Below are 23,891 nucleotides of genomic sequence, written 5' to 3'. Positions count from 1 at the left end.
CCGCAGATCCCCCCCGGGATGAGACTTTCCTGGGGCGGATCTTCCGGGCGCTGGGGGCTCCGGTGGCGGCTTTGGTGGCGGTGGCGGAGGCTGGTCTTCCGACCGGCTGCCGCCGCCATTTCCAGAGTTGTAAACAAAAAAGGAAAAAAAAGATGTGATAGCAGTGACACAAATGGCAAATCTTTACGTAGCCTATCATGGCTAGGTTTTTTTTTTTTAAAAAAAGTGATGTGATAGGCTACGTAAATCTTTATGTAGCCTATCACGTCTGACTTAAAAAAACCCACAACTACGCTATTTGTGTTGCCCTTATTTTCGCCGTCTTAGTCTACGTAAATATTTACGTAGACCAAGACGGCCAAAAATAAGGAACGCAAATGGCAGCAGCCGTAGCCACCGCCATTTGTGTATGCACGTTGTTGTTTGTTTTTTTTAAGTCAGACGTGATAGGCTACATACAGATTTATGTAGCCTATCACGGCTGACTACAGGGAAGCAAACAGCGGCGGCTCCAGCCGCCGCCATTTGTGTCCCTGCTAGCCAGCGGCCGGATGTCCAGCTGCTGGCGGAGCCGGCTGGTGGCTCCGTGGAATCCCCGTGGAGTGGAGCTGGCCAGCCAGGATTCCGGGGAGAGGGATGGAGCGCCTCCCCCCCCCCTTAGCGGAACCCGGCGGAGCCAGGTAAGGGGGATTTCGTACATCCCTATCTCCCCCTCAATTTCTGGAGCATGTTTGCCCTTAAAAAAATGTTTCCTTTAAAAAACAATTAATAAAACAACAACAACAACAACAACAAGACAAATTATTAATTGCTAGGGAAAATCCCACCTCCCTTTTCAAAGCCCTGACTGCTGCAAAATAAGGAGCATTTCAGTTATTTTGTGGGGTAATGGAGTGGGAGGGAATGGTTGCCATTTACAATGACCCATTGTGAGAGACCTTGGTGGGTGGGAGGGAACTGCACCCCAATCTCCAAAAAATGCAAAAGAGGGAAGCTGTTTCATTGCCTCATTTGTCTTCCCGTCCCCCAAATATGGGCCAAACTTTTTTGGCATTCAAGGATTGGGTGCAGCACGACATGAATGCTCATACTGTACTTTTACAATGTTAAAAAGCGAGGGGGGGGACTCATTCGAATTGCTAGTGTGCACAGCTGTCTTTTTTCAGTTGCATTGCATGGAGGAAGCCCAGCTCATCCCACAACTGACAGCCATACTGCAAACACTCCTTTCACATCACGCCTTTCTTCAGCCAAGCACTTTGCACCTGTGGGTTGAACTTGCAAGAGAACAACGGCAAGGTTTCACATCTGTTTTAAACCACTCCAGCTTCCTCTTTTCTCTGGGACAGGTGGCCAGGGGGCCATGAGAGCCATCAAGGGCAAAGCTATTTTTGTCCTGTGTTCATTTTTTGCAAGGTCTGAACGAGCGGCAGCACACGCTGCATCAGCCACATCCCGAAGATCAAAGCAACTCGATCAAAACCCCAGAGCTTCTCCACAATCAGTGAGATGAACACATGAGATATGCACAAAGTCAGCTGCAAGTCAATTAAAACTTGAATTCACAAACTGAGATAAGGACACTGTTTAGTCCAACACTGTGATACAACTGAGACAGTGCAGTGTAGTGGCAAAGAGCATGAGCCTGAAATCAAGCCCTTGGCCTTTGGCAAGGCTCATACTTCCATTCCAGGCTATAATATGGGGATATTAATACCAGCCTACTTTTTAGAGGGTTGTTCAAGAGTCACAGTACAATCTTATGCATATTTCTTTGGAAGTACACCCTACTGCATTCATTGGGGCCTGCTTGCTGGTAAGTGTGTTTAGGATTGCAGCCTTAATTTTTTAATTTCAATAACTCTAACGCAGTTGAAACGTATGCTAACAGTCAGACTTATGCTAACATAAACATAAACAAATAGAATTTATAATTACAGAGCTCATTCCCATTAGATATAATTAGTGTGCTCATGCAAGATTATTTTCCTCTTTATCCCTTCCTCTTCTTCCCTTCCCTTCCCCTGTTGTCTGCCATCTCTCGAATACTAGATTGTAAGCTCTGTGGGGCAAGTACTTGTCCTGATATATTTCGTAAAGCATCATAGCTCACTGGCATCACTATAAATAAATGAGCTCAGTGTTGTGTAATCAGTAGGTTTGAGAAGCACTGTTTCTTTGGAGGACATACCATCAGGCTTAAAAGCACTGGCAAGTTCCATAAATATGGACCATATTTGGGAGGTGGGGAATCAGTGTGTACTTTAAGGAACAATGTGCACTAGACTCTATCTAACCCAGTATAGCCTACTTTGAGTGGCAGCAGCTCTCCAGGATTTCAGGCGGAGGGAGGTCCTTCCCATCAATCACCTGCTCCCAGTTCCTTTTAACAGAAGATGCCAGGGATTGAACCTTCTGTCCTTCTGTCTGTAGAGTCTGTGCTCTACCACGGAGCTGAAGCCTTCCTGGACAGGGATGTATGAGCATGTTCTTGCGAACATGCCCTGTTCAAAGCCCCAAACGCGATCGTGACCATGAGTACACCTCTGCCACAAAATGTTTGCAAATTGTCGAACATGTGCTCACGTGAGATGTGTGCAACTTTCCCAGTTGGATTTTGTGCAAATGTCCTAATTCGCACAAATTTCCATGTAGACTGAATCAGCCTCGCTTTAGTCTATGGAGGAGAGTTGTGCACATTTGGGGAAATTTGTGCAAATCTCCCTCCCAATCGCTGCTTGATTTGAGCAATTTTCCCATTCACACAGAGCAAGCAGCAATCGCAAATGCGAATGGGAATCAGGCAGGAGACAAGAGGTGAGATTATGTTTGGAGAATCCTAGCGATCATGAATATCGCTCATTCACCCATCCCTGCTCCTGGACTCCTGTCTGAAAGTTTGGAGAGCTGCAGCCAGCCAGAATGGAGATACTGGGCTAAATGGACAAATAGCCTGACCCAGTGGAGGCTGGTGGCTCCGATTTCAGTGGGGCTGTGATTCCATTCTGGGTTTCAGCCAGAACCGGCCAGAACTCTAAAGGAGATATCCAAGGTGCTGAATCCTATCTCCCAAATAGGTTCAGAACCTTGGATAGCTTCTTTATAGTACTGCCTGGTTCTGACTAAAACCCAGAATGTATTTCCAGCCCCAGGAAAATTGGGGCCACCAGCCTCCACTGGTCTGATTTGGTATAAGGCCGCTTCCTGTCTTCCTATGCTTGAAGAAGGTGGATACAGAAATGATTCAAGATGTTGCACATATGATGTTACCTTGCACTGACTCAGTACTGCCCCAGGGTCTCAGGCAGAGAAAAATCTTTCCGATCACCTGCTACCTGAACCTTTTAACTGGAGATGGCCAGGAGCAAACTAGGGACTTTCTGCATGCAACGTCTGTGCTCTACCATTGAGCTACAGTTGGTGAAGCTCAACAGGTCTGGCTAGTCCTTTGCATGGGAAAAAAATCTCTGAGCTGCTACTAGTCAGAGAAGGCTACTGGCTAGGTAGACAAATAATCTAACCTGGTGGAAGGCCTTGTCCTACACTACTAGGGATCTATAAGCATTTTGTTTTTCCTTGCAGGACATGCGAGCATGCCCTGTTCGTGACTTCAAAAGTGAGTGTGAGCACACATCTGTAGAATATGTTCATAAATCGCTGAACCTATGCTCGCATTCAATTTGTGCAAATTTCCTAAATTTACACAAATTTTCTAAATTTCCTAAATTTCTCAAATGTATGCACATTTTCTAAATTTATTCAAAGTCTGTAATTTGCACAAATTTACCACGCTTTAGTCTATGGGGGGAATTTAGAAAATTTGCATAGATTTGAGAAATTTGCACAAATTGAACAGGAGAAAATTGTTCAAATTCCATGTTCAATCGCTGCTCAATTTGTGCAATTTTACCATTAGCACAGTATGAGCAGCAATCGCAAATGCAAACAGGAATCAGGCACAAGACAAGTGGCAAGCCAGTGTTTGGAGAATCGTGCCAATCCCGAATAACTCTCGTTTACCTATCCCCGTGATGTTACTCTCCCTTCCTCCACCCACACACTTTGAGAAGAGTACAGGAAAGAAGAATTATAAAGTGAGTGGATCTCTCTCAGAGGACAGAATCATTGCTAGCCTTTGCTTCATCTCTCATAGGAGTTAACCCAGAAAATGCATGACTAGCCTTTCTCCCCACTTCTGAAGAGGCTGCAGTTCTGCATAGTTCCTTGAAGGCCAGCTGGACTACTGTCAGCGTTCCCCTTATGGCCTGGGCCCCCTGAGGAACTCCATAAGGATCTCTTGCCTCCTTAAGAGTCCCACCTTCCTTCTTTTACCTTCCTCTTTCCAGTAATGTGGGGTTTAGGCTGTAGGTGTGGGGTGATTGACACTCCAGACACCTGGGGTTTTAGCCACAACAGTTTACTGGTAAATTTAAAGCAAGCAATCACAGCTATAGGTATTTGCGCAATAGAGCTGAGTGATACAAAAGGCCTTAAGAGAAAATAAAAGTTGCAAAATGCAAGTTCCTCTACAATAGCTGTACTTGGATTTCTCCAGGCTGCTTCTTCCTGCTTCCTCTTCCTGCTCCCTCTTCAGGCTCTGGTCTCCCTGACTCTCCTACTGGCTCTCTCAATCTCTTTTTATACCCTCCTCCCTCAAAACCAAAAGTACTGCTTCAAACCTGAAGAAATGAAACTCAATTGGGGAAATGAAACTACTTCTCTCAGGAATACCCCCTCCCAACAGAAAAGCAAGGAAACCAAGCCTCCAAGCCTGACCTTCCCCACCCCCACCCCCCTTGCCTCTGTAGGCCTCAAACCTTCACAACTACCTTGGGATTAGCCTGACCAAGGAAGCGTGTTCTTTGTTTTTCTTCAGAACGTTTGGTTTTGTGCACAGGTGGATGGATATATGCACATTATATGCGGTAATCAACGTGTCTGCAAGTCAATTGGTCATGCAGCTCATGCGCATGAGATATGTTTAACATCTGCCCTACTCAGAACCAAATATTATTGGTATTCATTCAGACACACTCTCCAGTGAAGATGGCTATTAATGGGACAAGTTGACTCTCTTACGGAGGCCAACACAATACCTTTCCCAGACTATTAAACTGAACTCCACCTTGTTTAACTGGAAATTACATTTTGCTCAGACAAATAATATAAGCCTGATCAGGCTCTCCATAATAAGCTCTCTTATTAAGAGAGATGGCAAGAACCATGTCACCAAGGAGCATGGCTGCTTGCTGCACTGGACTTATCATCCCCAGGGACTTCAGCCTGATCTTTCTTAGTGATCTACTCATCCTCCGATTGCTGTGTGCAGCCACTTTAGACAGACCATTTACTGAGACAAGAAGCAGACTTACTGTGCAGCCTCCATCCACAGATCACTTTAAGGACTTTATAGGTCATGCACTGATAAACTTCTTGCCGTGCCTGTTCAGGGTGGTTTTTTAGCCTCTGCTAAACAGTTTTCCTTAAAGGCACAAACAAGGAATGCTTTGTCCCTGTGCATTCAGACACGCACACACACACGCACACACACAGTTGAGCTACTTGGGCCAAAATAAAGGGATGCTCTTTGGTGTGTGTGTGTGTGTGTGTGTGTGTGTGTTTGGAAAGCTCCCTGCCATATACATAGTAGCCATTGTAAATGTGGACTCTTGGTGTGGACTTTTACAAAACAGACAACAGAAAAGAGGGCATACAAATAATATTGATATGATGTGTGTGTGTGTGTGTATAATGTTACTAACGTCCTTGATGCTTTCGCAAACTGGATAGATTTCTAGGTTCTAATTAAAATCACTATGGACAGGATCCAGATTTAGGCATGTACATTTGGACTGGCAGAAGCAGACTTCCTCACCACCTCCTCCCCATGACAGTTTTTCCAGCCCCCTGAAAATACATACAGGGGGTCAAGCACCCTGCTGTGGTGCAGGGAGGGAAAGAAAGATTCCTCCTGTGCAAGCACCGAGTCATTGCTGGCTCCTAGAGGGACGCCGCTTTCGCTGGCGTTTTCATGGCAGACTATAGCGGGGTGGTTTGCCATTGCCTTCCCCAGTCGTGACTACCTTTCCCCCAGCAAGCTGGGTACTCATTTTACCGACCTCGGAAGGATGGAAGGCTGAGTCGACCTGAGCCGGCTACCCGAGACCCAGCTTCTGCTGGGATTGAACTCAGGTCGTGGGGAGAGTTTCGGTTGCAATACTGCTGCCTACCACTCTGCGCCACATGAGGCTTCTAGGGAGGGAAAGGGGGTCCCATAAATTGAGTGCCTTCAGTAGATGGAAGATCCTGGACCCAACCCTATGATCTGTACGAATAGAATGGACACACAGAGATATTTTCCCTCTTCGCCTAATTCACCCAATGAATAAGGTCACCCAGTGAAACCAATTGACAGCAGATGTAAGACAAGCACAGCAAATTATGAGTAGGGCTGTGCACCGCTTCAGCCCGAGGCCTGAACCCTGAGTCGAAGCAGGCGGCTTCGGGACACTTTGTGCCCCTTCCAAGGCAAAGCGGAAGGGGCACAAAGTGGCCCAGAACAGGTCAGCGGCTCAATGAGCTTCAGCCCCCGGCCCAGCCCCCCCGGTGACTCCAGCTCCTTACCTGGGCCGCTGCCTCCTCCTCTGCTGCTGCTGCTGCTGCCGCCCGCTGCCACCTGAGGCCTGGACACATGGCCACTGGTCTTATTCCAGGGAGTCGCCATTTTTAAAATGGTGACCCCCTGGAAAAAGACCAGTCGCTGCACGTCCAGGCCTCAGGAGGTGGTGGTGGGTAGTGGCGGAGGCAGCAGCAGTGGACGGCAGCACAGCGGTGGTGGGTGCTGCGGCAGCGGCAGCAGCAGCAACAGCAGAGGTGGCGGTGGCCCAGGTAAGGAGCTGAGGGGTTGTGTGGGGGCATCGGGGGGGGGAACCCACTTTGAGTTCGGGGCTGAAGTGGGTCCCCCCCCCAGATCTGACCGAGCTGGATTGGGCCCAACTTGGAAGCTGTGAAGCAGTTTCCAAGTCGGATCTGGGGGTCCCTGCACAGCCCTAATCATAAGTAACCTGTGGACTTCTCTGCCACAAGGTGAGGAGATGGCCACTAACTTAGTTCGTATTTTAAAGGGATTAGACAAATCCATGGAGGATAGGTCTGTTGACGACTATTTGCCATGACAGTACAAATGGAGCCTCCATGTATGGAGGCCTACCAAGTGGAGTGGAAAAATCAGTGGAGGCTGGTGGCTCCAATGTCCAAGGGGCTCTGAATCCACCTTCGGTTACAGTCAGAACTAGTCAGAACTCTAAAGGAGCTATCCAAGGTGCTGAACACATTTTGGAGATTGGGTTCAGCACCTTGGTTAGCTCCTTTAGAGTTCTGACTGAAACCCAGAGTGGATTCACAGCTCCACTGACATCAAAGCCACCAGCCCGCACTGAGAAAAGCCTATTACTTCCCTGAATTTCTGATGAGGTGCAGAAATGCACTTAGATTTCCTTGCACCTTTGGCAGGACAATCCAGGCAACCCATGTCACATGCATCCCAGGGTATGTTATTGGTAAATGTCACCTGTGTTTATCCTATATTGCTAAGTGAAGGAAGGATTTGTATGGAAGCTTTTTTTTAAAAGGGAAAGGGGTGGGGCGGGGACAGGCCATAATGGGATATGTTGCCAAGTTTTCATGATGAATAGTCTTTATTTCATGCTAGGAAAAAAAATAACATATGAAATTGAGCAATCAAGGTGTTGGAGGCAGGCAGACACTGTGGAAAGAGCAAAGAATAGGTGTGTCCATCTTAGCTTCTGCCATGTCTTTTGGCAAACAAGAACAAATTACGGATGTAAGCAGAGTATAAGAACAGCCCTGCTAGAACAGACCAAAAGCCCTTCTAGTCTCATCTAGTCCAGGATACTGCTGCCACAGTGACTAGCCAGATGTACCCAGGAAGCCAACAAGTAGGGAGTGAAGGCAAAACATTCCTTCCTTCATTTTCATAGTTGAGGCTTCCATCTCCCCAAACCTCGATAGCCAGATGTTTCTTAACTTCAGCCTTTAACTTGATGGTTAATCCTGCCCTTAATCTAGCACACAAATATACAGAGGAGCAAAAATATATCCTCACAAACGTCAGGAGATGAGGGGGAAATACATTATAAAGAAATGAAGGGCTTTGCATTACTGTCTTTCCTAATGAGATCGAAAGTGGCAGATGTAAAAGATTACATTCAGCCAACAATCTCTTTTTATGATATGAATAAACTACTCAAACAGATTTAATCCTTTGCTAAATCAGATTATGAGAGGCAGACAAAATCACAACTTTATTCAATATGCCATTTTATCCGGTGTGACTAATGCATTATTTGTATGAAGTTAAAGTGGAGCTTTAGAAGAAGGAGAAGAAGGGGTGGGGGAATACTCTATGAAATAAATCAAACACTCTCTTTTATATAATCTTAACAGACAGATCCCATTAGGATTCTGCCATACATAGCTGTTGGTTAAAATCATTGACCAGTATCCTTATAAATTCATCAGCTGAGGTAATGCTGGTTCGGCTGTCAACGTTTTCTCCTAATCTACATTTAAAATTCACTCTGGCTTCCTAAGACCCCCTGGAATAAGTTTATCACCCCCTCCTTTGCAGAAGATTCACAACAAACAGCTAAACACCTACAGAAACCTTAGCACACCCCTGTCCTTTTCCCCCTTCTGTACCCATGAGCACATCAATTGATGATCTATATTATAATCACTTGAGATCATGCTGCCTTAACCAAAAGGCCCAGAGGGTCCCAAGACCAGTTGTCACACTGCATTTTAAAGACACTAATGAGGGATGGGCAAATCTCTCAGTTCCGCTTTCTCCTGCATTTGAATTTTTAAAATCTCAGGTTCTTTTCCTCTTGAATACGAAGAACTTTGCAAATTTTGGCAAGTTGTTCTTAAAAAAAGAAATGAGCTTAGTGAAAGTCTCACCCATCTGTACTGGCCAAATTCAATAGGTACAGCTATTCCAAGCGTGGAAAGGACCACGATGTACCTGTCTGCCATATGGTTGTTAAAGATGAGGAGCTTGTCAGAAAAATGAGCCTATCCGAAATTCAGCATTATCGTACTTGAATATGTAGACCCTTAAGACCCAAGCACTCAAAGTTTTGGGTGTGGATGGATGAATCTGTCAGTTTAGGTTTTTCCCACATTTGATCCCCCCCCCCATTTCAAGTTATTTTTGTCCCAAAGGGGAGAACTTTGGGTATGTTGGAAAATTCTTACCAAAACCAAATTGAGACTAAATCCTCACCCATCTGTAACATTCATACCCTTTTGAGTACTGTTGAAGTATCTTAGGGATCCAGGAGCATGGAATACTACACTGAGAGCCAGTGTAGTGTAGTGGTGAGAGTGACGGACTGGGAGCCAGGAGAGCCGGGTTCTAGTCCCCACTTGGCCATGGAAACTCACTCAGTGACTCTGGGCCAGTCACAGACTCTCAGCCCAACCCACCTCACAGGGTTGTTGTTGTGAGGATAAAATGGAGAGGAGGAGGATAATGTAAGCCGCCTTGGGTTCCTTGCAAGAGGAAAAAGGCGGGATATAAATGCAATAAATAAATAATAAATAAATAAATAAATAATATCAGAACAGTGGCAAGCTGTGCATCATTATCATGGAAGTGGGCAGGGACCATTAGAGGCAGGGTCTTATGTAGGACGTAACACATTCCCTGAGCTCAGCGACAGCACCTACTTTGTATCTCTTAAGTGCACCCTAGCTGTATCAGACCAAGATGAGTCCATTTAGTTCAGCATCCTGTTTCCCACAGTTATCCAACCACATGCTTCTGGGAAGCCTATAACCAGGGCAGGAATGCCATAGCCAACTCTTCTTGTTGCTTCTCAGCAACTGTTGTTGATTGGCATACTGACTCTGAACTTGGAGATTCTGTATAACCATCGTGACTAATAGGCTTTTGGTAGACCTATCTTCTATGAATTTGCCAAATCCCATTTTAAAGCCATCTTCCATTGAAGCAGGGGTGTTAAACCTGGCCCACCTGGGTCCAAATCCAACACTGGCCATCCAGTGTAGCCATCTGGTTCCTCAGATGGCCACACCCTCTTTCCTGGCCACACCCCATTCCCCAGATGGTCACACCCTCTTTGCCAGCCACCTATCATCATTCAGTGATTTCCTGGCTTTTGCATGTTTGTTTTTCTCCATTCCTAAAGGTTGAAATGCCTCTCCTAAAACATAGTTACCAGCCAGAAGAGCTTTCCACTAAAGTGGGCTGGCAATTTTACCACTGCCCCTTTTGCTCTTAGCCCCATCCCCTTTGCCTTCAGTCTCATGCTCCACTGGACGAGAATCCTGAATGGATGAGGTCAATGTGTTTTGACTCAGTTCTCTTCTAACTAGAGTTGTGCCAAAATTTTCTCCTACATTTTTTCTACCGTTGTCATTCAATTTGATAGAAGACAAATTGCTTTCAAAAAGAAATTATATGGTGAAGAAATTTCAGAGAAATTCTCATGGGCTGGGTTTGGGTTTCTTGGGTTTACCTTACTTAGGAGGTGTCCGAGGAGTGAGCAATAGTGTCCTGTCTTTCATTGTACAATCATCTCTCTGGTGGTCTGTAGTCTCCTCAGCTTCCTACAGTTCAGTTAAAGCCCAGTTTAAGGCATCATGAGGTAATTCTTCCATAGGGTTTTTGCAGATCAGGACGTGCAGGCAGCCTGGGAGGCTGGCTGTGATTAGGCAAGCCCAAAGCATGACAGAAATAAACTATAATGCATCCTGAATGAGGCAGAATAATGGAAGTCCCTTTCATGGGGGAAGAAAACTTTCAGGAAATTGGAAGACAGATTTTGGCAGAGCATAAACTCCACCTCATCCATGGAGCTAGAGACACCCCCACACACACGCACACGCACACGCACACACACACCTGCATTGTGGTGGACGCAAATTGGGGGCCAGCCTGCCAACACAGTTGATGCTGTTGAAGTATGAAAAACCCCAAAACCCTTACTCCCAAAAGAAAGAAGCTGTGCTACCAGCCTGCCAATGGGGAGCCCTACCTGCAGTAGTGTAGTGGCAAATTCAGAAGTGCAGGGTCCCGTCATGACAGCCACAGCCACAGCCACACCCCCTCACAGCCACGCCCCCTTCTAAGATTATACAACCTTGTAAGATATACAGCCTTCAACTGGGATCCAAAAACAGTGCAGCTGAGAGTAAGGCAGGGGTATTTCCATTGGACGTCCGAGAAAAAAAATGCAGGGGTGTTAAAATCTTTTTCACTCACTCACAAACATTTTAGGTTTTCAAAATATGATATTCTGTGAAAGGTTCACCTTCTCAACTCAGCCCTCATGGTCAGATCCCTTCTAATTTAAACAGCTCCCTTGCACACTCCCTTAGCACCCCAACATTACCCATTAGCCTTCCCTAAGCTCCTTCATTATATCTCCCCCCTCCCCCTCCAACAGAAACATCCACACACCCAGCTGGATTGAAACACACACACACACACACACAGTGGTGTAGTGGTAGATTTGGAAATGCAGGAGCTCATTGTGACAGTCTCCCTGGGCAGTCCAAAAATTTCAGGCAGCTGTGTGGATCCATATCAACAAACCAGTTCTAGGAGTTTTCCGCTCCACCAGAAGCATGTCTTTGGTAAAGTGAATAGGTCTCACTTGCCCATTCCAGACCAAGTCATCCCAAAGACTTTGCATTCCAACATGGAACAATATATTTTTGCTTGGAAAATTCATTCCCCCCATAGCTACAGTGGGGATCGCAGCTAAGCTCAGAGGGAAAAGAGAATTCTGAGGAGGGTAGCAGATGACATCAGAGACCTTGCTAATGAAAAAGTGTCGGGGCTGCGTCCCTGTGAGCCCTGCCTGCACTACATCACTGCCTACCTGGGAGAAACTGCTGAGAATTTCTCCTCCCCCTGGAGAAAATCAGTCAAATTGTCTCCAAAATTTCTCTGCCCACAAATAAGGCAGAGAATTTTGAGAGGCCGTTTGCACAGAGCTCTGCTTCTAACCACTGCAGCAGCAGCTATTGATAGAACATCCTCGGTTTTAATGTATCATCTATCAGCTTTGGTTATTGTAACTTTCCTCATTGGTGAGCTGCTCTTTTCCCTTTTCTTGTTGTTTATTTGGAACCTGATTCCTTCTTTTTCTTTGAGCTTCCTGTTTTGCTGCAGCCAGACACGGGCCGACATGGCAACAGCCTTCCTTAAAAAAAAAAAATCCTGGCCTTGTGACTGGAAGGTCCCCTCCACTGACTGAGACAATAGCTTGCCTCCTTTGCCTCCAAAAGCAACAGAGGGGATGGAAGGGCTGTGTTCTCTTCACTCAGTACAAGCAAACTTTTCCTTAAAAATAGCTACCATTTCCATTGTCCAGAAGGGTTTTGTTTTTGTTTTTTTTAAGAAGTACAACTTGAAAGCTTTTACTTTTCAAAGATGGCTGGCTAATGGTGCTTAGTAATCAAAAGAGTTGTTTAAATTGTTCTAGTGTCTCTTGGCCACGAACTCTCTGACCCTAATTATCTACAGACTAATGGAGATATCTAGAGATAAAAGGATGACATAAAAAAGGGAGGGGGGAGAGAAAAACAAATTCCTTGTCAGCAGGGATTTGAAGTCCACTTCAGACAACTTCTAATGATACAACCAGCATTCAGTTGAGAGATGCATTTAAAGCAAGCTGGCCAATCCAGTAAAGTAACTCGCATTACAATCTTAAGCAGAGGTAAAGCCATTCAGATCAATATAGCTTATTCCCTACTATGAATGCTTAGTAAGTGTGGGTGTCTTGCTCTAGAAATAACTGTTTTTGGATCCTGGCCAAGCAAACATCTGAGAGCACACTTACTTCTTCGGTAAGCTGCCCACTTCACTGGGATCCCTGTGTGCTTCCACAGAGATGGCACCTAGCACTACCCATCGAAAGACACGATGCTGCTATTCCATCTTATCTTCCTGAATGGAATTTTTTTGTGGGAAGAATAAAAGATGGAAGAAGTGGTAGAAAAACACAAATGGTTACAAATGAAAGATGATCATGTCTGGACTTTCCCACAAAATTCCATGAATGAGACATTCCAAATGTCTCATCTGGAAGCATGCCAAGCATCTACACATTCAGAAAGTAGCAAATGAAAAAGTGGTACAGACTTCTTGGGACTGTACCACTTCACAATGCTGGAGGAGCAGGCATGTAAGTAAGCAGCCCTTTGTTTGGTCACCTGTTGTAAGTCTCATCTCCAGACAAGCAAGAATGAAAGCTGGGTGTGTACATGCTAACTCAGCCTTCCTCAGCCTGGTGCTCTCCAGATGTTTTGGACAACTCCTAGAATTCCTGACCATGTGTCATGTTGGTTGGGGCTGATAGGAGTTGTAGTCCAAAGCATATGGATGGCACCAGGTAGAGAAAGGCTGATGTATCTTGTGCTTTTTATCATTGTCCTATTTACTGAGAAGTACCGCAACTAATGATAATTCATTCTCTAAGTGCAGATCCTTTTCTAGTCAAAAAGACATCACCTACGCATTAGAGGGAGGTATCAGCAAGCTGGCAGGAATGCCAGAGTTTGCAGAAGTACAAAAAATATTTAGAAAAGACAACAACTTTAGTGGGGGGTGGGGAGACCTCAAAACTGCCTAGAGAGGTCTGAGCATGCTCAGTGGCCATGGGATGTTTACTGACTGTTGAAGGAGGGTGGAATGGAGTAATCTGGAAGAGGAGATAGTAGGCTGGCTGGATAGAACCCAGCACTCCACACTGAACTTTTTGTTGCAGATATTATTATTTAGGATTTATGCAGCCCCATCATGCATGGCACCATTGCAGAGGCAAGGAAGACAGATGTCTGTCTCCAAGGAGCTTACAATCTCAGATGAAAATGAGGGAGGGAGGGATAAGGGAAGAATGTGGGTTAGAATTACTGGGTACAGTTGGGAATGAAGATGAAGGGTGCAATCCTAGGCCTGTTTAGACAGAAAGAAGTCCTACAGCATGGCTGGCTAGGGAATGCTGGAAGTTATAGGACGTCTTTCTGTCTAAACAGGCCTAGGATTGCACCCTAAGTTATAGGCCATGAAAAGTGGGTTTGGAGGGAAGGGAGAGAGAGTGACAGTGGCTCTGAGGCAGTCCCTTCTGCCTGAGGTCCTTTAATGCAGGGATGTTGAATTTGGCAAGGGCCAAATTCAATTTCGGAGCTATTCTTGGGGGCTACATTCCATTGGTGGATGGGACTGGAGACAAAAACAGCAGGGACAAAATAGCCAGCCCTGACTTCATTACAGAGCATGCGCGCTTACAGAGGAGTGCAACTTGCCTAACAAAATACACCCCCAGCCCACGGACTTCTATCTGGAGACAGAGTGACCACCATGGATACACCTATTGGCAAGCCCTGACCTAAAATATTAAAACCCAGCCAAGCACAATATAGATTACACCTGGAGCTGCCTTATATACGGAGTCAGACCGTTGGTTCATCTAGACCAGGGATGCTCCCGAGCACGTACTTTGTTCATGAGAGCATATGAAGCCCTCCCCTGCAATCCGACACTCATGTCCATACATTCAAATGTGGTTGATTTCCATGGGGATTTATATGTGCACAACACAGCCAATATCTACATTAATCTGTCAAAAAATTCTGGATTCTCTCCCCCGCCTGCCCATCCCTCCCCGATAGCACAACACTTCTTGATAGCTCGATCTTTTGCCCAGTGCTTGCTTTTTGTCCTTTGGGATTTCTCTATTTTTAAAAGGCATAACATTCTTGGATTACTCATTAGCAAAACAACTCAGTGTTCATTGCACTGACTGTGCCATTTTGACTCATCAGCAGTGTGCACGGCCGTCTGTTTACAAAACACCAGGTTCCACTCTGGTTTAACATTCTTTGCAATCCTGTGTAAGACCAGGAAGAATTTAATATGTTATGGTGTAATCAATTGTGGGGCTTATCCCACCCACTCCTTCCCAATCCTCAACTCGGACTGTATTTTTTTACTCAGACTTATTTTGACAGACCCTAATCCCTCTACCACATACCAGAAGCCTGGCAAGTCATTTCTTTATTTTGAAAAAAAAATCCAGCAGGAAACTGAAAACCCTTCTAATAATTACTTTGGGGATGTCCATAATACAAATCCCCAAATAAACACACTTTAACTTTCTAAAAGACAACTGAAGGGAAAGGAGACAGGATTTTGTTGCTGTTGTTAACATATATTCCATTCAATATTTCAATTTCCTCCTACTCTTACCACAAGAAAAGGGGGTGTATCTACTCCATTTGACAAGTGCCCATCGCAATCATCACCTTGTTCCAGCTTTCAGGGTCAGACAGTTATGTAACAAGCAATTTAAGACCTTGGGACAATAAAGCGGAGGAACTGAAAAGTGTCCCACAGCAGCACATGAGGGGAAAACAGAGAGCAGAGGAACACCAGAGAAGTGTGCAGAGGCTGCAACCAAAACACTTCACCTTTGTCTGGTGCAAGAAGCAGGGTTCTCCACGCCCAAATGAGGAAATATATTTGACTAAACCCCCCTGGTGGGAGCAGGCAGTGTGGTTTACATTCATGTAGGAGACACACACACAGAGAGATGGAGAGCGAAAGAGACCTGGCCTACAGATGGCCCATTCTCAGCCCCATCAGCCACAAGGGACCTTTGACCTTTCTATTTATGTAACCATTTAGTGAGTTTAAGCTTCTTGTATAAAGGCCGTTTTCTCGGTTTGATGTAATTGGGCTACTGTTGATGGCTAATGTAAATCAACCTCTCTCTCTCTCTCTCTCTCTCTCTCTTTTAAATGCCTCTGAAGCTTGGTTGCTCGCGTCCTTTCAAGATAGAACTTGATTCATTTTAACACTAAGAGGGCCACAGCCCTAACAACACACCTGCCAATTTTGGGCCCTGAATTTACTCTGCACAACTCTCCATGCTCTAGCAATAATACTTATGCTGGAATCCTAGGCACACTGCTACCCGAGAGTAACAGCCATCAAACACCATTGGACTTATTCCCAAGTTAGCATGCCTAGGATTGTGCTGTATCAGTTAGATAACAGATGTTGGGCTTGGCAAACCTTATGACAATGCTGTAAGACAGCCAGCATTTGTATACCTATAATAATACAATATACAGCAGATGCAGAGCTGTGGCAGGACGGTAATGGCTTGGCTAAGGTAGGGATGTCGCAAGCACAGTTCAGGGTTTGGGAATTCATCGAGCAACCCCCACCCGCGACCCCCAAACTGCGCCCACCGAGACACTGTCCTTGTTTGCCCCCTGCTCATTCCCGCTTGCGCTCCCCAGTACCCACTGCGAACCCGTTCGGTGAGCACCGCCATTTTCACGCCTTTGATTTCTGCATAAAACAGGAAGTTAAAAAGATGCACATATTCAAATATGCGCAGTTTGGAGCTGGGAAAGCTAAATATGCGCAATATTAGAGGTATAATCCCTCTCATATTGCACTTATTTAGCTTTCCCAGCTCCAAACTGCACATATTTGAATATGCGCATCTTATTAACTTCCTGTTTTATGCAGAAACTGAAGGTGCAAAAGTGGCGGCGCTCACCGAACGGGTTTGCGGTGAGCACTGGGGAATTCACCGAACTCGTGGGTGGCTCGAGCGCAGGTTCGGGGGGATGCGGGCAGGGACTCTGCTTCGATGAGTGCCTGGAGAACCTGAACTAGGGTGAGTTCTTACATCCCTAGGCTAAAGCTATCCAGTGAACCATGTACACATTGCAATTTGAACCCGGAATCTCCCAGCTCATGCTTAACCACTATGCTGCAGCAAATCTCCCCATCTGTCCTTCTACACTTTCCCCCCCACTCTAAACATGAGAATAAACAAATGGAGGGAAGGCTATGATGTTTAACGTGCCTGTTTGTTCATTCATTCATTCATTCATTCATTCATTCATTCATTATATTTCTATATCGCCCCATAGCTGAAGCTCTCTGGGCGATTCACAAAAATTAAAAACCATTAAAATACATTATATAAATATAAAAACCATTCGCATAATGACTTAAAACAAATAACACACAACTACAACAACATATATCTGAAACAATTTAAAACAATCAGCCGGAGACAATCAAGAGACTCATTCTATGCTGCCAAATGCCTGAGAGAAGGCAGTTTTAACCTGGCACCCAAAAGATGACAATGTTGGTGCCAGGCAGGCCTTGTCAGGGAGATTATTCCATAAATGGGGAGCCACCACCAAAAATGTTAACCAAAAGTATTAACAAAAAGTGTTTGTTACTATTTACACCTTGGCTTAGATTTTATCACCTCAGTACATACCCCTGCATTTCTCAATCTTTCACTGACTTAGTTTTCCCAGGAAATTTGGAGGGTGGGTTAGGAGGTGGGGGGGTGGAGAAAGACAAAATTAAAAGAAATTTGATACTGTGTTTTTAAAAATGCTCATTGGTTTTTGTGGTGAAATGATAGTACCAGACTAGGACTATGGTTCAAATCCTCTCCGATCCATGAAGCTCACTAGATGACCATAGACCAGTCAATCTCTCAGCCTAGCCTACCTCAGAAGGTTGTTGTGAGGATAAAATGGAGGGGAGAGACCATGCATGTTTCCTTGAGTTACTTAGAGGAAGGGTGGGATAAAAATGCAATACATAAACAAATAGATAGATACATGCATGCATACAATGGGGTTTTCCCTTCTCCAGTTGTATCATATTAGTTATGTATCAAAGTAACTTAACTATTTGATTTTCTCTCTCTTTTCATCTAAACCTGAGATCTAGCTATTACAATAGATATGTAGGGCATTTCACACATTACACACAGAGGCAAACCTAGGTTTGCCACAATCGTACGTTCAATAGTGAAGGATGACTCCCAAAGTCTACCCGTATAACTTTGTTGCAGTCACATGATACATTTTAGGTAGACGCCTAAAAACATAGCCTGTGACACATTATGTTAATAAATATACCTCTATTAATCTCTACCTTGGAATGTCTCTCCTCCAACTCTATCACCTATAACTACTCAAAGGTCTTCTGCTCTCTTAAATGGTTCGACCCATTCTCCCTTGCTGCCCTTTACACCTGGAACTCCCTTCCTGAATGCCTACATGGTGGCACCTCTTTCTCTCTCGCTCTCTCCCTTCAACCCCCAGCTCAAAATCCACCTCTTTTGTAAAGTTTTGGGTTAACCCTCCCTGCCCCCAAATCTTCACCCCCAACCATAATAAAATTTCACCTTGTAAGTATCTTGGGACAGGGATCTATTTGGCTAATGCTGTAAAACACCACCTACATTGCAACATTGCATAAATAATAGGCAGTAATAATAAATAAGGTGATTAAACCTTGAATGAATAAAGGGCCTTGTTACTATTCATGCTGGTCATTTTCTAGTAGCGCCAGTGTGGTGCAATCATGGACAGAGTGTGGATCTTGGCCATGATGTACCCAGATAGCCCTGAGCCCATCACTATCTCTTAGCCTAATGTACCAACTAATAAGGATATTGTGAGGATAACATAGGAAGAAACCTGACTATGCCAACCTGAGTTCCTTTGGTATGAAACAAGATGTCATGAATAAATACATAAACAGAGTTTTACTTTGGGGTTCATTTGCTGATATCAGGAAAAAATAACAGGGATGTAAATGAATTACTCTTGTGCAGGTGATACAAAGGCATTGATCGTATAGCTGTTGATCTTCCACTCCAAATGCTGCTGCTGCTATTATTATTATTATTATTATGCGTCTCAATATGCCACTTTCCAGAGTAAAATAGCACCAAGGAAGCAAACTCCACTAGCGATCTGCCCCCAAGCAGCTTACAATCTACATTTCTACTAAGGCACACATTTATAATTTCATGTCCATCTCCATATTACCTTCCCATCTTCTTTATATCTTTAACCTTTGTAAACCACCCAGAAAGCTTTGGCTACAGCAGGGCAGTATAGAAATCTAATAAATAATGATAAAAATAATATTTGTGTGTGTGTGTTGGATGCATTGCCTAAACTGAACACATTCATTCACCCCAGGGCCTTTTGTTTTTATTCCAGAAACCTCTTTTTTTCATGTCACACTTAGTGCTCTAAAACATGGGAAGAGGTCATTTACCAGAGATTTGCACAAGCCTGTTACGGTGAAGCAGCTAACCATAGCTTAAGGCTACCTAGGCTAGATACAAATAAAACAGCTAGCACTTGACACACGACAGAATTGGGTGCAACCCAGTGTATGTGTACTTGGGAGTTAAGGGCCAATGTAGTCTATGGGACATATTGCTGCATGGTTCTGAATGGATTACCAACAGCCATCAGGTTAAAAAATAGGGTTACCATTGCATGATTTCCTTCTGACTTTGGGATATAAACATGTTCTTTCTGCAGATAGCTAATTCACAAGAAGCAGGCAGAAGCATGTACACAGCATATAAAAATAAGGGGTATTTTTTAAAAAAGGTTTAATGGTATACATTATAAATAGTATCAATTATATGAGAGTGTGGATTGCTTGGGGATTGAGTCGCACACTCGGTGTTTCAGTATGTACACATGCCAGAAAATTCTTCTCGCCAATAGAAGTAGTGATTTTATGGATAAAAACACAAATTCACACAGACCCCACTGAGTGTGTATACTCAGTGCTACAGATCCCAAACCACTGAATCTGTGTGTTCACTTCTTAACAGCACGCAAACCAAGGAATTTATGGAGACACTCCATGCTGAGAAACACATACAATTGTTGGAAGGGACTAAATTCCCCCACCCCCCGCAACCCAAAAGCATTGGACACCTTTTTAAAAAACAGTAACACTTCAAGAAAAGAAGCTAATGGAGATTGCAGAAAAAGAGGAAATATTTTACTATTTGTCCACCCCACCAAAAAAACAAAAAACCCACAGCCTGAGAGAGAGAGAGAGAGAGAGAGAGAGAGAAGAAAGAGGGAGAGAGAGATGTCAATGGTTTCCCTTTTCTTGGAAGACATAATTTCAACAATTGCTATCCTGAACAGCTAAAAATACATAATCATAACCAATGTTGGACTCTGTAAACATCGCAACATGCTTCGTTTTTCAAACGACACCTCCACGCTCAGTTGTAACAGCTTCTATTAAATTAATGTTGTTACCCACACCATAAATTAGGCAAATTGTATGCAAATACTGTTTGAGTAGCAATACAGCGGTTATCAGCTGTCTGCAAAAATAAATTAGTTTGGCAGGGTAAAGATACTGTGGAGCAGCATATTTAATTGAGCACTAATTTTATTGTGATTATTACTTTTAAGTAACAACAGCGTGGTTATTAAGCGACATAATGTGATGGTTTACACAGAGCTGATAAAACACTTCACAAGATCTGCAATGCCTGCTTGCAGATTAATAGTGATACTCGGTAATTTATGGTCCCAAGGACTGATTCTCAATTGTTGTAAAATAAAATAAATAAAATGTGACAGGTATTTGGGACTTCCAACCCAGGCAGCTACGGTATGTTTGGTAAACTGACAGTGACTAGCTTAATATACTTATACTATTATACTATTATTATTATTATTATTATTATTATTATTTCAACTTGCATTGCTTAACATGCCAACAAACTAAACTGGGCTCCCTCTGCAAAACATGCCATATTTTGCCTACATTTTCAAGGCGTTTGGAGATCAAGCTTGCAAAATATGATTTATGTATATTAACTTTGCTTGCCTTGTTAGCAAACTGCAGCCTACCACAAATGGACCTCATCCGGTTACTGTTTATCCCCCCCCCCCCCGCGCGCCAAATCTACAGCAAACTACAAATTAGAACTCACTTGTTAGCTTGGCAAAGCAAAATGTAAACCCAGTCCAGACACTGGCAAATCATACTCCAAATATTTATGGGCAACAAAGCATCCCTGTTTTCCAAGTTAAATACAGAATCAAGTCACAACTTCTGTGCTACTCATGCTGTACGAACACTAACACCAACGTTTAAAATTTCCCCCCCAAACTCAAGTTTGATTGTGTGCAGGGGAGGGAGGGGGGTTGCAGCAAGTTCACAATATTTGTGAAAGCACCTTCTTTTCCCAAAACAGATAACGCTTCTTTGCTTATAAGAATAATGATAATAATGCATTTGAAATTAAAGTAGAACAGTGGGAACCCTTCCGTGTTACGTCCAAGACTTTTAAGTTAAAATAACGACATCTCAGAGCGTGGCTAGGACAACAGGAAAGAAAAAACGCACCGTTCAGTTGCGAAGCGCGGGTGGGGTGGAGAGAAAAGGGGAGACAATTGCAGACAGTTTTCGAAATAAGGGGAGACAAAATTCTTCCCTCTGACACCACGAAACTGCTCACTGAAGAAAGCCGAAATGAAAAGAAGGTGCGTGTGAAGGAAAGGGGGCGAGGGAGGGGAGAGAGGTTTTCTTGGATAATTTCTCTTTCACCCCCCTCCCAAATTTTGTGTTGTTATTGCTTTGGTTGCCAAGACACACGCTCCCCCTTGCAACTTAACCCATGGGTTCAAGAACGCATGAGTGTCGATGTGTGCGTGTGTGTGTGTGTGTGGGGGGGATTCAAAGGTTCCTGAACAAACCCCCATCAGGGCGCCGGGGGGGGGGGAGTCGGATTGGGTTGGGAAGGGGCAGGGAGGGGGGTGGCGAAGGAGGAGAGGCAAAGCCGACACTGACTGCCTGCTCTGCCAGTGGACCACTTCCAAGTTCGAGCATCCTCCGGCAAGGGCTTGCCCCGACCGCACCGCCGGAACAACCCCGCCAGCGGCGCCTGATTCTGGATTTGAAAATAAATAAATAAATAAATAGAGAATGATGGCAAGAGCCTTAGAAGAGAAAGGGGAGTGGGGGGGGGGAGAAAGATGCAACAAAAGCCTTCCTAAAGATCCCTCCCTTTTACAGTCCATCCATCCATCCATCCATCCATCCGCCCGTCCGTCAATCAACGTGAAATCAACGAAGCCGTCGCGACGGGGTGATGAGATTCAAGCGCGGGGGGGGGGGGGCGAGCGCGCCTACCACTGCTGCTCCAAGTCCCAGTCCCTGAAGAAGTCGAATAGATCCATTGCGCTCCCGAGGAGAGGCGGCGGGCCCCGAGCGCCGCTGGCTTGCCCGCCCTCCCCGGGTCCGCCTCCCCCCAGCCCGGCTAGGAGAAGCCGCCGGGGCAGGGCAGGCTAGAGCCGCATCCGGAGAACGAGCCGGGCTGTCGCCCCCTTCCGCAGCCGGCTGCTGGGCTTGTGCGCCAGACGCCGCGGCTGGGGAGGCGGGGAGGGGAGGCGGGGAGGGGAAGGCGGCGGCCGCCGCTCGCTGCTCCTCCCGCTGGCTTCTGCTGGCTTCGGCCGCGGCTGCCTCCGGGAGCCCGCCCGCCTGCCTGCCTGCCCGCCCGCCCGCCTGCCTGCCTGCCTGCCTGGGAGAGGCAGAAGCGGCGGCGGCGGCTTCAACACCCCCCACAGTGGGAGGAGCGAGCAGAAGCCAAGACTCGGAGCGAGAGGATGAGCGCCTCTCGAGCCCTAGCGCGCGGCGGCGCGCTCACACGTACCACAGACACGCGTCCCGGGTGGGCTCTGGCTGAGGCTGCCGGGCTTTCCTCCTCCTCTCGGAAGGGCCAGCAAAGGGCGGCCGGGAGGGGCCGCCTCCGAGGGCGGCGCGCTCTGGGTTCCCCGTTCACACGCACGCGTGGCTTCCGCTTTAACGAGTCGGGTCAGCCGCCACGACGGCAACGAACAACCAAAGGGCGAGGGGAGCCTTGGAGAGGCTCTGGGCTGCAGCCGAGGTTCGTCCTCCTCAGAGTAGACCCATTGAAATGAATGGGGCAGAAGGGAGGCGGCTGTTGGGTGCAAGCCACTGGATACGAGCCTCTGCTCCCGCGATCTTTACCTGGGAATACGTCTCATTGAACTCAACGGGGCTTGATTCTGAGTAGACCTCTGTGAGCGTTATAAATGCCTGAAGGAAGCCCCATTGGACACAATAAGCAGTTGGCGCGCATAGGATCGGGTTGCGCCAGAGTGGTCCCTAGGGGTTCTCAGGGCACATTTCCAAAGCTGCAGTCTTAAGCATCCTTTCTAGGGAGTAAGCCGCACTGATGCCATGGGCCTTCCTCCTGACTAAACATGCGCAGGGTGGCATTGTAAGGCTGCAATCCTATGGACACTTACTATTGAGTAAGCTCTGTTGAACGTGGTGGGATTTACTTCAGAGTGAGCATGCACTGGATTGCGCTCTCATAAGTTTAGGATGCAGTCCTATGCATGTTGAGACAGAAAAAGTCCTACAACTCCCAGCATGACTGGCTGGGGAATACTAGGTCTTGTGGGACATTTTTTTTCTGTCTAAACATACATAGGATTGCACATCTCCTTGAAAGTGAGTCCCATCGAGTTCAATGGGGCTGATTTCCACCTAAGTGGGTACAGGATTGCAGCTTTAATGCGGCAGAAGAACCCTTCATCAAATGTATAATGATTTTGTTGTATGTCCCCCTGAGTCCTTTTTGAGAAAGGCATCTAAGAAATAATTAAATCAATATTATAATAATGAAGCAGCAACGGACAGAGGTTAATTTGGGAAATACGCTTGCAAGGATGGATGGGGTGGGCGGGTTGGAATTAGTGGGGCAAGAACACCATGAAATGCAAAATGTAGCAGAAGATCTCTGACATTTCTATGCAAAGTTGAAATGTATATACAAGATAATCACAGCAACACTTCTCAACAGCAGTAACTGACAGTAATACATGCTTTGGCTATGCTAATTTGACAGCCACTCTTGTCTTGACAGAGGAAAAACCTAGGTCTCGGCTGAGTCCTAAACTAAGAGAAATCA

At 45.5% G+C, this 23,891-nt stretch overlaps 1 protein-coding gene across 1 annotated transcript in view; it reads right to left on the bottom strand.

Moving 5' to 3' along the window:
* The window catches only part of AFF2 (ALF transcription elongation factor 2), a 574,244-nt gene extending 551,778 nt beyond the window's left edge, over positions 1-22,466 (bottom strand). The window contains exon 1 of the mRNA XM_084813687.1: positions 22,085-22,466. Within this exon, the coding sequence (XP_084669813.1) occupies positions 22,085-22,131 (47 nt within the window). The 5' untranslated portion in view covers positions 22,132-22,466. The remainder of the gene's footprint in view (positions 1-22,084) is intronic.
* Between the last annotated feature and the right edge of the window lie 1,425 nt (positions 22,467-23,891).

This window comes from Heloderma suspectum, chromosome 9 (genome assembly GCF_057233095.1).
Source record: "Heloderma suspectum isolate Gila_16-S chromosome 9, 16-S_ref, whole genome shotgun sequence".
Classification (NCBI taxonomy): Eukaryota; Metazoa; Chordata; class Lepidosauria; order Squamata; family Helodermatidae; genus Heloderma; species Heloderma suspectum.
This window is presented reverse-complemented; position numbering and strand designations above follow the sequence as displayed.